Source organism: Cryptosporidium ryanae (genome assembly GCF_009792415.1).
Source record: "Cryptosporidium ryanae isolate 45019 chromosome Unknown contig_11, whole genome shotgun sequence".
Lineage (NCBI taxonomy): Eukaryota > Apicomplexa > Conoidasida > Eucoccidiorida > Cryptosporidiidae > Cryptosporidium > Cryptosporidium ryanae.
In genome coordinates, this window is record NW_027125521.1 from 115,642 (window position 1) to 131,129 (window position 15,488).

At 34.1% G+C, this 15,488-nt stretch overlaps 6 protein-coding genes across 6 annotated transcripts; 2 read left to right on the forward strand and 4 right to left on the reverse strand.

The window, feature by feature from the left end:
- Nucleotides 1–127: 127 nt before the first annotated feature.
- Nucleotides 128–6,148, reverse strand: FG386_000183 (uncharacterized protein; the record flags this gene model as incomplete). The annotated part of the gene is made up of 1 exon (XM_067339494.1): nucleotides 128–6,148. One exon carries the CDS (start codon nucleotides 6,146–6,148, stop codon nucleotides 128–130), a length of 6,021 nt encoding a protein of 2,006 aa, XP_067198292.1.
- Nucleotides 6,149–6,686: 538 nt separating this feature from the next.
- FG386_000184 (arginine n-methyltransferase) lies at nucleotides 6,687–7,733 on the reverse strand (the record flags this gene model as incomplete). The annotated part of the gene is made up of 1 exon (XM_067339495.1): nucleotides 6,687–7,733. One exon carries the CDS (start codon nucleotides 7,731–7,733, stop codon nucleotides 6,687–6,689), a length of 1,047 nt encoding a protein of 348 aa, XP_067198293.1.
- A 711-nt stretch (nucleotides 7,734–8,444) lies between these two features.
- On the forward strand, nucleotides 8,445–10,040 carry FG386_000185 (Dbp5p-like eIF4A-1-family RNA SFII helicase; the record flags this gene model as incomplete). The annotated part of the gene is made up of 1 exon (XM_067339496.1): nucleotides 8,445–10,040. The coding sequence occupies one exon, from the start codon at nucleotides 8,445–8,447 to the stop codon at nucleotides 10,038–10,040; it is 1,596 nt and encodes a 531-aa protein (XP_067198294.1).
- A 777-nt stretch (nucleotides 10,041–10,817) lies between these two features.
- FG386_000186 (uncharacterized protein) lies at nucleotides 10,818–11,102 on the reverse strand (the record flags this gene model as incomplete). The annotated part of the gene is made up of 1 exon (XM_067339497.1): nucleotides 10,818–11,102. The coding sequence occupies one exon, from the start codon at nucleotides 11,100–11,102 to the stop codon at nucleotides 10,818–10,820; it is 285 nt and encodes a 94-aa protein (XP_067198295.1).
- A 931-nt stretch (nucleotides 11,103–12,033) lies between these two features.
- On the reverse strand, nucleotides 12,034–12,564 carry FG386_000187 (uncharacterized protein; the record flags this gene model as incomplete). The annotated part of the gene is made up of 1 exon (XM_067339498.1): nucleotides 12,034–12,564. One exon carries the CDS (start codon nucleotides 12,562–12,564, stop codon nucleotides 12,034–12,036), a length of 531 nt encoding a protein of 176 aa, XP_067198296.1.
- A 1,047-nt stretch (nucleotides 12,565–13,611) lies between these two features.
- FG386_000188 (uncharacterized protein) lies at nucleotides 13,612–15,381 on the forward strand (the record flags this gene model as incomplete). The annotated part of the gene is made up of 1 exon (XM_067339499.1): nucleotides 13,612–15,381. The coding sequence occupies one exon, from the start codon at nucleotides 13,612–13,614 to the stop codon at nucleotides 15,379–15,381; it is 1,770 nt and encodes a 589-aa protein (XP_067198297.1).
- Nucleotides 15,382–15,488: the final 107 nt, after the last annotated feature.

Consider the following 15,488-nt stretch of genomic DNA (forward strand, 5'->3'; position numbering starts at 1 on the left):
AATAATAATAGCAATATTATATTAATGACGCTTAATTAAACTACTTACTGTTCGCTAATAATTAAAGAGCAAATTATCTACTTAAGAATATAAAATGGTACCATTGGCGCCTTCTGTGGGCGGCAGATTAAACTATAAATTGACTTATGCCATTAAAGGTGAAGTTGGAGTTTTTAAAAATAGATTTGAGTATGGGATTGGATAGATATTTTATGTAGTCAAGATGTTTGAGTAAGAATATCTTGGAGGTGGGGTAGAGGCCCTTGACAAAATCTGGAATTGACTCCTGATTATTACTGATGAGCTGTATGGTTTTCGGAGAAATGCCCAAAAATGACGGAATGTTGCTATAAAGCAGTTTTTCAAGTTGACAAAACTTCTCCTTTTGGCCTCCATCAATTAATCTTGCCAGAAAAAACGAGCCGTTTCTCCCGCTGGCGACTACGTAATTCTCGTTTCCAGATTTAATCGTCCTCATGTGAACAATAGTGGTATTTATATATGTGTGAGAAGTTGGTTTGAGTGTTTCTTTATCTATAATTTGAGTAGAATCGAAACTAGGCTCGAATGTGAAAATGTTGTTTTTGTTGTCAGACACCAGAATAGCCATATCTCTATCTCGAATGATTGCGTGAGCGGACGTGCAGGTAAATTTCCACAAAGGGTGTGATCTCGCCAACTTAACCATAGTCTGCGATCCCCTAGATACGTCAGTTTTTAGCATCCCGAGATGAACTCCTCTTCTTATATCACCAAGGAAAAAAAGTGCTTTGTAATTCGACACGGAAGTTATCCCTAGTGGAGTGTCCATAAATGAACCTTTCACAAAGCCCGTATCGTTTTCCTTTAGTTCATGAACAAACAGCCTGTATCCGAAAGTATGCAATAAGTATGTGATATTGGAAGTTGGTGCCCTTATTATAGGGTTATTTTGAATTATTGGATACGCTGCGAGGGCCGGAATCGCCGGAGCTATTGAAGCTGTTGTGGCCGGTAAGTCTATCAAATCTACACAGGTAACTGGACCCCTAAACATGCTTGAGTAATATACTTCCAATTCAGGAACGTTGTTATAATATAAGTCCTGCGAGAATTTTGAAGGCCAGTACTTTATTAAGCTTAACCATTTGCTATTTGTTGAATTGTTGCTCGCTCCGTTGTTGACAATTCCAGATCTAACGCCCATTTGGAACATGCTGCTGTCTCCGTTCATATTTGAGAAATCCGCATTGCCTTTGAGTCTATCATCATCGTTATTCGAAAACAACTGTTTTACCTTAAACACTAGTAATCTTCCCTCCGCCTCGAAATACTGCGTGGGATTTGTTCCTGTTCCAACTACAAGCAAATCTTGTCCTTTTGGATCCTTGCCGAACTTAACACTAAGACCAATTTCCCAAGCTCCAAATGCGAACCTGCCTATCGGTTTTGGAAAGTCTCTTATATTTGAGTCAAACAACGAAAAAGCTGGTTTAGACTGTGGGAACAGATCGTCCATCGAAAAAATTAGCAATTCGTTTCTCAGTATATCTAAATCCAACAAATCGCTGAATTGCTCATTTTCAAAATCTCTTCTCAAATAATTGTCATCCTCCGCCATGTTGCTCCTATTCTCTGCTTGTTTAACGACTCTACTGTCTTTTTCTCTGTGCATACTTCTTTCCTTTTGGTTCTCCAAATTAGATTGATGTATTATTTTGGGCAGTATTTCACCTATCTCAATTCCCGGAGGAAGAGTATCAAAGTACGTCTCTGTTTCGTAACTGCTTGAAGGTATTCCCAAATCTGGAATAGAAGTTAGTGATTTTTCGAAACACTTTTCTGGATTCCTAATTAAATCCTGGTTCATTAATATAGTCTGACCCTCTTTTCCTCCTGCTTCCAAACACCTTAAGTATCTATAAAATGCCATCTGACGAATATGATATCCATTTAAGTGATGCTTAGCATTATCCGGTATCCCTACTATCAATGCTACTAGTTTATGCTTTTTGCAGTAAGAGACTCTTTGAACAACTAGTTCTGGTAAGTACGCTTTTCTGATAAACCAGTTGTCTCTACCTAGAAATGGGATGGTTGAAAGCGCTTTGTCTAAATTTTTATCTTCGGTAACCTTATTCATTTCTGAATCATTATTACTATTCATAGTATCGGGGGTTTTGGAATTATCTCCGCAGGACTGTGGAATGTTGAGATATCTAAATTTAATTTCATTGTTCATATCTGTAGTTAGAAGTATTTGTGTGGAGGACCAGGGAGAATTAATACTTGCAATGCAGCTAACACTTCTTTTGCTCTCAAAATCAATGATCGACACCTTTCTCCTATTGTACAATATTACTATAGAAGAGCAGTACTTTTGCTTTTCTTTTTGAACGCCTGAATTGCTTTGAGTCGCGTTTTCTTGACTATTAATAGCTATTGGTGGCTGAAATACCCAAGTATCTACATTGTTTGAAAACAAGACAATGTGTCCACTATTGTATGTGGAAAGAGGTGACTCATCTGAGAATGCCTCCGATACATTTTCAGACGTCAATATTCTGGGGAACAATGGGAAAAACTTTCTAATGTCCATCTGAATATTGCTGCAGTTTGGCTGTATTTGTAGATTCCACTTACCCCTCAGTACGCTCTCCTGTAAGCTGCACCCGAAGTCACCTGCTCCATAACTAAAGTTGTTTGTACTTCCACCAGAGTCTGTAGAATCGCTATTGAAGTTAACATTCAACCTATAAATAAGAGTGGGCTTTTGAGAAACAGTCGCAATAAGGAGCATATCGCCGTTACTACTAAGTTTAACCAGTTCAGACGAAATTAAAAACGAATTTTGAATATCCAAATTCTGGACCTGATCATTGCTGTCTGTTGAATCATAGTCAAAGTTAATGCATGTGGATATCGAAAGCGAATTGCCTTCGTAACTGTAAACTTTAGGCTCTATAATTGGAGTAGATAGACAGGTAATTGGTCTTCCCAGATCGAATTCGCACTCAAGGAATCTGTAAATTGTGTCTTCGTTGCTATTTAGAGGAGAAATTACATTACCGAGCAGTGGTGGAACCAATGAAATGTACGGAGAGAAGAAGATGATCCTCTTGCTCTCCAAATCGTAAATCACCAGTGAGCCACTCAACCAAACCTTACTATATACCACCAATACAAGCAGCATTTCATTGTGAAACTTTTCATCGTAAGAAACCATCTTGGAAATGTGTCTTATCCAGAATACATCCTCTAGTTTGTTCTTTTCGTCCTCGCCGAAATTCTCCAACCTCTGGGAAACATCGCCATCCACTCCTACTCTTTGATTAATGACCGTAACATTAAGTTTGCTAAGCTCCCTAAGCTGAGTTGTCAATTCCAAGTTATCCTCCAGTAAAATAGTAAAGTTCTCAAATACTCTCTTTTCGCAGTCCTTAATGTTCTTATCATTATCATTGTCGTTACTGGTGAATCTCAGTACCCTCATGCTTGAGTCTTCAAATAGTATCACAATTAACTTATTGTTCACTATAAAGCTCTTGATTGCTAAGGGAGCGTCCATTCTGTCATTAAACAGAAAATTAATAAAATCTATCTCCAGCAATCTCTTCCTCAACTCGTAATCGAGAATGTTTATACTGGAAGAAAGTATTTGAACCACATAAACGTCCCTAAATGATTCTTTTCCCAATTGAATGATCCCAGTTCCGACTGTATTAGAGTCAGACTCGAATTCATATTCGCCCTCTGAAGGATCTAGTTGATTTACATCACCTATGATAATCTGATTGTTACAATTGTTTTTATCTCCGTTATCCTCCATTTCACAATTGTTGTTTTCAAGAGAAAAAACATATGTCTTCCCAATGCTTTTCAGAGGATCTGTTGTAAAGATCAAATATTTAGTTTTCCCTGAAAACGGATCATTTACAACCCAGTGAAAAATAATATCATCTAGGGAAAAACTAGCTATTGTGTATTTTGAAATGTATTTCATATATAGACACAGCTGTCCTATAGGATAACTTCCATTTGTGGCTAAAATTGAATGGTTGTCGTCAATGCTAAGTTTAATAGTATTGTTATTGGAAACATCCCTCTGATCGCTCATTTCAACTTCGCCCCCGAATTCTGAGTTTTCCTCCCCCTCATTCTCTTTGTCTGGAATTAAACAAAAGTCTCTAAGTGAGGGAGGCCCCAAGTCCAAATAGTCCAAAAGCTCAAGGTTCAGTGTACACTTTTCTTCACTAAAAGTTACCGCATTAGCCTCTTTAGTACAATTTAACTTTTCATTAAAACCAGATGTTATGTAATCCCTCTCAAGATCCAAGATACTTTGTGGTTTAGTTTCGTGTTTAATCTTTTTCTTGCCACTATTTGGAGACGAGTTATCTTTGTTATCCCTATTTTTTTCCATGTTTCTTACTGATTCAACAATTGATCCGTATCCAAACTGAGCGAAACGAATGTTTGATAAGCTGTCTCCACTGTCCTTGTAGTCGCCCATTTTTGAAGTGGAGCTAAATTTAGGTCCAAGTGAAAATCTAAATAGAGAAACACCGGAATTGGACGAAAAGTCCCCAACCATACACAATAAAGCATCTCCGGTTTCCAAAGCGTTTTTGTCCCGAATAATGCAACCATTTTGCACTGGAAATACAGACATGACCGTCAATAAATAGTGCTCATCTAATTCTGACACTCCAGAATTAGTTTCTTTCGAACGACCGGTGGTCTCCAAACTTATAATTGTGTTTTCGCTACCTCCAAGATAAGCTCTGTTCCAGTCCCAGTATTCGTTTACCTTAATCCAAAAGTACTTTGAAATTCCACTTGGTTTCTCATTTGAGATTTGAAAAATTAAAAGTATCAAATAAGGCTGAACTCTGTTAAACAATAACATGCCGTAGTAGTTGTTATTTGTTATAAATGGCACGGAGTGAGAAATATCGAGGTCAATTGATAACTCAGAGTCGTCTAGTAATATTGGCTGAAGACTTGGGAGTGCACCTCCAAAGTCCCTTGATTTATCGTAGGGCGTGTTTGCTCCTGCAGATGCCTTGTTTTCATTGGATGATATGGCATAGTTTTCTCCAACGGACGATACCTGCAAAGATCCTCCAGTAATCTCACCTGTCTCTATTCCAAACACTTTTGGACTAAAAGAATGAATCCTTCCTGTGCATATGTCTATTTCAAGCTTTTTCTCAGGTATTGTTTTGTAGTGGTCATTTACATTCACCAATGTAAATGGCCTCTGCAAACCTCCATGGATTATCACGCAGCTTCTTGCAAAAACAACAACCCCACCTGTGAGCGAACTATTGAGGTATCTTTCAGTGTCTATCGGAACTACCTTATATACGTCAATAGGAAGCAATTCAAGTTTCTCAAGCACAGTAAAGTCTGAAATTCTCATATTTAAATTTAAGTAAAGTAAAGAAGATGAGTTTGAGTGGGATTGAATTGAGCCATTACTTACAGGTCCAATTCTAGTTAAAAGTGCAATTCTCGGTTGCAAACACATTTGGCTGTGTTCATCATGTATTAAACAGGAGTCTATTATAGTGTCTACTAACAAATCAGTCTCAGATGAAATTCCCCAGCAAAGATCCAGTACTAGTTTTTGTCCGTAATATCCAGATAAATCAATTTTATATGTTACAAATATTAAACATTTTGCGAATGTTACCATAATGGAAAACTTATTTGAATCTAATGTGCTCCCAAACAATATTTGCTCCATTTTAACATTTTCATCCACGTCTATAATACCACAAGATTTAATGTTCCCAGATCCCTCCAACAAATCCTCTATGTTTATACTATCCTTACTCAAAAGTTCCAATTCATCGTACTCTGCTGAATAACGATAGATAATTATCTCAAAATTCATAAATAACAATGCAACATAGTCAACAATTCCATCTGCTCCTTTAATCGTTGCAGATGCTATTGGAGCCAATAAAAGCCTGCATGATGTAACATACTCTATTTTATTGTCTGCAGTCACTTTATATATTTCCAACAAATCGCTTTTTATCAACGCAATATCTAGACCAACACTGTTTTCGCTTGAATCATCTTTTTTTCTCACAAATTTACCAAATAAAGAAAATTCTGGTCTCTCATTTCTACAATATGTGTCCAAAATTGCTGTCATTATTTTTTTTTTACATGTGTCTCATTCACATATTTCCGTTTATTACTTTTAAAATGCAAGTTTACTTTATGCGAACACCTGGATACTATCTGTTAAACCGTAAATTATAGATGACCCTACTATTTATATGCTCTATGCATTCACCTTTGTTATTTTTCTTCTTTCCTCCTGCCACAACTTAACAATCACAATTGATATTATGGTACCTTGTTGGCGCCGGCGGTAATTGCTTATCTACCCACAACTCAGGGGTTGCGAAAAAGCACAGGGATGAGAAATAGAGGGAGTGCGTGAAAAATGGTGAGATACGAGTAACTCTTTGAGAAATTTGCCAAAGTGGAAAAGCAATAAAGCGCGTTACACGAATGAAGGTAGCTACGAGCCAACTCATTCTCAGATTATTGATAAAGACTTCATATATAGCAAAATTACATATGGCCTAGAGTGATGCAACGGTGCATTAATAACTTCGTTTTAACCTGTTAACTTAAACTAAGCTATTTACCACCTCAACTAATATGTTTTTCTACCTTAGGCTTTATCTGAGTCTATAAAAGTTAATTCTCTCGATAGTTGTATTGTTCTTGTTAAAATTAAATTTAATCTTTATGTCTAAATCCCTTATGTTTTTGGAGTTTTTTTTTAAAGCAAACATTCCGGTAATAACGTCATTTTGATCACATACAAGGTCATCTTCAAAATAGAAAACCGACTGTTTCCAGTGAGTATATTTTCCGAAAGGACTTGTGGTAAAGGAGATAGGCTTGTGCCCACTTCCAAAAACAACGTCAAACCAAACGATAAAAGCGTGTACATAATCTTTTCTTGTAACTTTTAACTGGAATGCAGAGGCAAACTCTAGATCTTCTTTTTTGCATTTATTCAAATCGATATCCAATATACAACAGGATGTCGTATTCACAGCATTTTCTGATACTGTATCTATTATTGGTTCCTCCATAATACAAGGTTTAACGAATTGGTAGTTAAACCCATAAACGTTATTCCAATAGCCTAACTTTTCTTGTTTATATTCAGCATCCTCAATTCCAGCAATGTACATTTGGGCTCTGTCGGGAAATATTAAACCACCAGCCTTAAGCCATTTATCTCTACAATACAATACTGTATCCAACATTGATTCAAATAACAATAGATACCCCATCCATTCGGAGATAATTATATCGACTTTTTCAACAGGCAACACAGCCTCTTCTGCCTTACTCTGTATGAATGTAATCTTATCAGAAAAATTGTTATCTTTAATAATGTTTCTAGAAACATGGATTATTTCAGAGCACTCTATACCATAAACATGCTTTGCTCCAGCAGCAGCAGCGAACATACACAATATTCCCGTACCACTACCTACGTCTAATACTATTTTGTCTTGAAACAAATGTTTATTGCACATAATAGCCTTTTGATAGGTCCCAGTACGGACTGAATCCTTCAGCATCTCCTCGTGAATGCCGAAATGGGCGTATGAATTAAAGTAGTAGTCTGCACTACTTATGTCCTCCTGTACAAGAGGATTCCATGAGCTCTTAAATTCATTAAGCTCCTCTGCTGTTGGTTGCATCATATTTCCTCTATTCATACAGATTAAATGGTATTTTGGCCTTTTTTCTAATTATCACGAAATCCGTGCCCTATGTACTTTAAATAAGTATTTCACAAAACCCTTCGTAAAATACAAACTCAAGAGATACCCTTAACTATTATATGTACCTCTGAGCAGTTGAAATACAATACCAATTCATGTATTGTACTATCTAACTTGAGTAAATACAAATAGGCGAGTTACAGACTATAATCGCTTTTTGTCACTTCCAAATGAACATCAATGCACCTACTCAAGTTACATCGAGTGTTCCCAGTTTAAAGATCATGTAAAGTCAATATACTCAAATAAATCACAATAGTGAAAACACCAAACGGTATTGAAGCTTAAATATAAAGGTTACCTATACACTTTGACATTTTATTGTCTAAGTATGCCCGCTGAGATGTGGCGCCGTTTAGATACTGGTTAAAAGGTGAGTGATTGTACAGAAGGTCGCAGGCTTTTGGAGCTTCCTTTTTTTGATAATAATAAGAAGGGAAGAAAGGGTATTTAACTGAAGAGACGTAGTAAGAGAGAGTTATAGAGTTATACGGTCTTGTTATATTTTGAAGACGTATTTTTTCTTTGATATTAATTCCTCCGAAGTTTGAATAGTTTTGCAGTTAATAACATATGTTATTATATATATGTTATAATATCTAAAGTACTTAAATAAATCTAATTTATTAAATGATATCTGAGGAGAATAAGAAGAACGAGAAGTCAAAAGCTGACTCTGAAGAAAATGGGGAGGTTGCAAATGTAGATGAGTTGAAGGCATATTTTAGGGACATCTCTTCAAGCTCTCACGAGAACAATTCAAGTAAGGAGTTTAACAGTGGAAATTATGACATATTGAGTAGCACAGAAAAGCGAATTTCTGAATTAGAGAGGGAAGATGGTATAGCAAAAGAGGTGGGAGGATCATCAAATGATGACAAGGGAATAGGGATAGATAAACACGTAAGATTGAAAGAGGTAAATTCATCTTCTATATCGATTGAAACAGTAGATTCAAAGGCTCACCTCTATTCAGCAAAAGATTGGTCTGATTTGAATCTGTCTCAGGATCTTCTCAAGGGAATTTACAATAAAGGCTTCACTAGGCCCTCAAAAATTCAGGCAGCTGCGTTACCACTTATATTTAATTCTCCGATGAATTTAATAGCTCAAGCACATAACGGTAGCGGAAAAACTGCTACATTTGCCTTAGCAATGTTGGGAAAAGTTGACACTAAAATTATACATCCACAATGTATGTGTTTGTGCCCAACAAGAGAACTTGCTAGACAGAATATGGATGTGGTGAACGATCTCGGACGCTTTACTGGAATTACAACGTGGTTGGTTGTTGCTCAGGGAGATAAGTATGACAGAACTATGGGAGCACAAATAATTATTTGTACACCTGGTAAAATGCAAGATTTTTTAAAAAAGCGTGCTTTTCCTACAGAGTATTTGAAACTAATGGTTATAGATGAGGCTGATGAGATGATTGATCATAGAAATATGATGGCACCTCAAGTTGGACAAATTAGAAAATTTTTCAAACAAAATTTACAAATATTACTTTTTAGTGCAACATATCATGACGAGGTTAGACGGTTTGCTGAAAGAATCGTGCCTAATGCAAATAAGATTACTGTTAAAAAAGAAGAATTAACACTAAGTACAATAAAACAATTTTACGTAATATGCAATGACGAAGATGATAAATTGTCATTTTTATCTGATCTTTATTCATGTATGTCTATTGGTCAATCAATCATTTTTGTAAACACTAGAAAAACGGCTTTTTTCATTGCAGAAAATATGAGAAAGGAAGGTCACGCCATTTCAGTTATTTGCGGAACTCAAACTAACTCTGGCGAAAAAATGGATCACGAAATAAGAGACCAGGTTATGGACTCATTTAGAAATGGTGAAACAAAGGTTTTAATATCTACAGATGTACTGTCTAGGGGAATTGATGTACCTCAAGTCACATTAGTCGTCAACTTTGACATTCCAGTTAGATTTGACAGCAACGGTATTTCAAATTCTAATTCATTTGGCGGGATTGCCTTGTCTAATTCCAATCAATCTATTCAAGTCGAAAATGAAACATATATACACAGAATTGGAAGAACTGGAAGGTTTGGCTTAAATGGTATATCTATTAATTTTATACTCCCAAATCAAATGTTTTTGATTAATCAAATCGAGACTTATTATAACTGCAAAATACAACCAATTGAGAAAGATATTGAAAATCTCGAACAGATATTGATTTCTCTCAGGAATTAATATTTTAATTAATATGATTTTTATTTTTAAATTAGTTTCACATAATTACTTTTCCCAAACATGCTAGTCTTAAGTTGTAAATTTTTTAATATGTCTTGTTTGTATTTATACTGACTGACCTGGTTTCTAATTCTCATATGTTTGTCTTTTCACATACTTATTTCCGATTATTTGTATTTTAACATATTTCAAGGACAAACAGTGGGCATAGATATACAGACAAAAACCTACTTTCTAAAGCCTTATCCCCCTTAAACATTACTAAGTGAGAGAGAACCTGGGCTTCACCAATCGCAATTTTGAATACCACGCTTCGTCCGAAAAAATTCGACAATGGCAGGATTCGAACCTGCGCAGCGAGACGCTATCAGTTTTCGAGACTGACCTCTTAACCACTCGAGCACATTGTCCAAACTAGGGCACAGCTATTAAAATAGAGCCAATATTGTTTACCACTTCGTTTTATATTAGATTACAACAAACAATATTTTTGGGGAGGTGGATGTACCAGTATTCGTCCCACTGTTTAATGTTCCCAATTTCCCCTTGTTTTAATTTATGCTCAGTTAAAAAAAGGAGTGTCATGTTTTGAGTCATTAAAAACGAAGTTATTTTGAAAGCAGGTAGGAAAAAGAAAGTACATTTATTTTCTAAAATAAAACGCAATTGTTTTTGGTTAAATAAGTACACACTAATACAGCTATTACATTGTGCTAAGTTAAATTTCTGTAAAAATTAACATTTATACTTAACTGTTTCAATTAGCAATCTTTACATTTACTCCCAATTCATTCTATCATCTATTAGTTCCCCTAGGTACTTCCTGGCTATCTCCTTATCAATAGAATAAAGCCTTCCATTAGAATCGAATGTCATGTACACAACACTTGTAATTTGCGTAACTGCAAGAAGCTCGCCTATATTTCCTTCTCTATTATTGACGCCAAAAGAAGAACTTCTGAGTTCCACACCCTCTTTTATAACTACATGTGTTGGGTGCTTTGGTCTCAATATTAACATTGAATCTAATTCATTTATTTCTTGATTGAAATCTAGAGACATCTTCACGAGGATTTATGCCTTTGTTTTCTGTACACAAGTTTTATACTGTTTATTCAATTGTAATTGCTCACTCGAAAAATTGAATATTATAGTATTATGCTAGAGATAAATACAGTAGTTCAGAAAGAAAAAAGCGATTTTATAGGATTGCTTGACCATAAGTCTATGAAGTTACACTAATATTGAAAAAGATTATCTTTCTGTTTTCAACAACCTACCCTGCACCCCTGCCTCGAAATTATAACATTTAGTGCATTTTCAGAAATATATAAAATGCATTTCTGTTGGCGCCAAATATTTATGTATATTGAAAATCTACATAGTTAAATTTAATGTAATAATATGAAATAATAGTATTTGGACAAATTTGAGGACATTTTTGCTTTAGTAATTGTAAATAAAGCGGAATATCATTACTTTGGTAACTTCAAATTTAAGCTTTAGAATAGGATTAATCGATATACAAACAAATATATTTATGGGAAATAGAAAATAAAAGAACCGGAGTAGTTTTAGAATAGATTTTTTCGTAAACATGAATTAGGAATTGGAATTTTCCCGGTATTTTTGGAGAAGTTGTTCAATTTTGACTTGTTCAAAGTGGATCTAAATAGAGGCAATATGAATATTTTGATGTATTGTGGCAATAGAAATAATATTTGCAACGATTAGTTAGACCTTAGTATATTGAGTTCTCCACTCACCTTCGGAGGAAATGCATGATATAGATTTTTGAGTGTTTTTTTTAATTTATGGTCATACTTTTCATTTATAAATCCCACATTAAGTCTTGAATTATTGTTAAAATTAAGAAGCAGATCCGCTGTAGAAATGCAAATTGAAACACTAAAATTCAGAATTACCTTGTTTGTTGAATATATTGCACAATTCTAGCATAAGAATAGTGTTAGTAACAATAAAATACAGATAGTTAAATCCATTTACTTACCTGCATAACATTATCCATGTATATTCTGCTTGAGTGTATTTCGTCTAAGCAACAGTCTTTTTCAATCTTCAGTCTTGCAGGATCAATGTAAAGTCCAACTCCAACGCACTTTACAAACGATTCTTTTATCGTCCAGTATTCCATGAACTTTGAAATATCTTTATCTATATAATTCCATTCAGAATCACTAAAAACATTCTTCATATTTAAAAGAAACCTTGAAACATGAGTTTCATTTTCAATGCGATTTTCATTTCTTTTTCTGTCTGGTAACTCAAGTTTCATAATATCCACTCCAATAATAAACTTTGAAATTGCAATTACTACTATCTCATTATCATGCGAAATGTTAAAGTGAATGTTGTACTTATTCTCTTCCTCAAATAGAATATAAGGTTTTTCTCCGTTTTCACGAACTATTTTTAATTTATTTGGAGGTATTCCACAGTAGTTTCCCATATATACTCTAATTAGCATTATGCTTGTTAAAGATCTCATTTTATCTGGAATCATTTTGAATCTTATTTTAAAATATTAATTTTTAAAGTTAATCAAGAAATAGTTTTGTATTTATAATATGTTTAAAATCGCAAATTACTTTGAAAAAATACAAATGATTCAACATACCTTGTTATTTTGTTATATTCCTCAACACTTAAAAAATCATCTTTAAGATCGCTCATCAAAGAATCAAAGTATATGCTGTCTCCAAATTCATTTATATTGCTCCATATCACACATATGTCATTTGTTTCAAGCAACTCCTTTATGTTCAACATTTACGTTGATTCTTTTATTATCAAATATTACTATCTCAGGTAAAAAAATGAAAAAAAAGGTAATATCTATCTTCAGTCACTGCCTCCCACTACACTATTCCTGCAAAAATCACTTTTCTCTTGCTATTTTCGCTTTTTTAATTCCCCTTCTCTTTCTATACCTCCACAAATACCAGGTGACATTTTAATGCACCTTGAAGTCATATGCACAATATGGCGCCGCAAAATCGGCGGTTATGTTTGGCGGCTTGTGTTATAGACTGTAAAATGGGGAACATGTAAGTGGGTAAGACGAATTAATAAAGAAGAGATAGATAATGAATAAAAGGTTTTATGGGGATTGTGAATAGCTATAATGTAATTTGCATAACGATTGGGAATAAATTGAATAGTATAAAAGAGATAGAATAAACTTGAGTAAAATTTGTGGTAGTTTTTTTGTGTGTCACGGAGGCTTAACGTGGGAAGGGAAAAAGGCGAGTGTAGGAGCTAGACAATATCAAGAAACAAAATAATAAACCAAAAATATATGTAATAAAAACATTTATGTATTTTAGTATATTTAATAAAGGTAAAGCATTTCTACATTTCGTCTTTAGTGTTATTTATATTGTATGAATAATATACAAGCATTACATAATAGCTTTAAATATAGATAATATATGTTTTATCTAAGATTTTATTAAGGCAAAATCGTTAAATACAAACTATTGCTGTGAATACTTTCTATAATAACTTGCTAAAAACCTATAATTGATTAACATAGATTTTTCACAGTTATATGGTGAGGTACAAGGAAAATGATATTTCGTCCTATAACGATAATCCGTTGGGTTTGTTGCCATCTCGTTTTATAGTAAACTCAAGAAGTAATTTAAACATCACAGGTTTATTAGTATGTTTACTTAAATTCTTCTCTTATTACCCAGTGTGGTTATTACTTAACTATACGGAAAGTGAATGGTATTTCAATAATGGCCCTTTTTTAATGCTGATTTCAATAATATTGGGTTTGATTAGTAACACACTGTATGTGTTGATATCTTTTGGAGATCCGGGTTTCTTACGGTCTTGTCCTTCATCTAAATTAAAACCAGTAGATCGGATTCGTGATCCACTTATGATAAAGTATAGTATAGAATTAAAAGGTTTAAGAAATGTAAACGAAGAAATTATTTCAGGTAGCAATGGAAATACTTCTCTTATATCTGATTCTTCAAACAATTCAGAAGAAGAGGTAGATGAAGTTAAAAATGTTAATTTATCAGGTAATTCCGTTTATGAAAGCAATTGCTGTTCTAATTTTGGGACTTTAAGGTGTGACAAATCCATAAAACAATCAATATCAAAGACAATAGAATATGATGAAAATACACAAGGAGTTCTTGGTCTTGATTTGCCAAAATTTTCTAACAGAGATGGTGATTTTAAACAAAATTTAAATTCAGTTTCAGGAAACAGTGTAATCTCTTTTCCACTATTGAATACAAATAAGCTTATTAATTCGTCAATTAGAATCGATAAGAGTACGGCTAGTTTAAGTTTAGCAATGGAAAGTGCTCCTGGCCATATTTTAAACTCAATAGGTGTTTCTCAAATTAAAGGTAGCAATAACATATTTTTCAGAGGGACAAAAACAATAGACTATTTTGACGAAGATAAACTAAACAAAAATAGTATTGTTTTTGGGGATAAGGACGCAGATGACCAAAATTTTATCATTAATATTTCTGGAATTGATAGTAACAAAGTCAATATAGACGATACAAGCTCTTTTTATGAAAAAAATGAACGAAAAATAAGCCAGAAAAAGGATGAGGTTAATAAACCATTCCATCCTGTAACTAATGTGGAAAGCAGTCTTACGTTCCCTCTATCTCCCTGTTCTTCAGATGGAATGGACTTTTTGCCTAGAAAAAGTGTTAATGGAGTTGATATAACAAATAATTGCTTTCAAACTGATGACGGTTTTTTCGTATTTAAACAAGGAAAAATGTATCAAAATGGTGTTAGGCTAAGATTTTGTGACTATTGCAGAATGTATCAACCGCTTCGAACTAAACACTGCTCTTCTTGTGAAAGATGTATCAGGACCCATGATCACCACTGCCCTTGGCTCGGAATATGCATTGGGGAATACAATAGGTGTAAGTTTTGGTGGCTCTCTCTTGTTCAAGCCCCTGAATGTATTTGGGTGCTTTATTGTATTTATCTCTGCTTTTTTAAAGTAGAACTCACATACAATCATCCATCATTTTTTGAAACTATTTTTCTTATTGCAATTTCTGGTAACGCATTATTTATTGGCTTTTTATCTTTACTTTTGGTAGTATATCATTTTTTTCTGGCATGCAATAATTTAACTACATGGGAAAATTTAGCCTGGAGTAAGATATCTTATTTAAAACCATTTCCTGATACTCAAAATTCTCCATTCTCAAAAGGGTATTTGTATAATATTGCAGTATTCTGTATACCTTATTATGTAGTCGACCTTGCTATTGGAGAAGAAGGGGAAATTATATGGGAAAGGAATAAACCTGATAAGTAATTTTATTATTTGTTTTTTGCCCAATATTCGAATATTATACATAGAATTAGTATTAATATTTTAATTAATGTGAAGGTAGTTCTTAAGTAGATGAATAACACCTACAG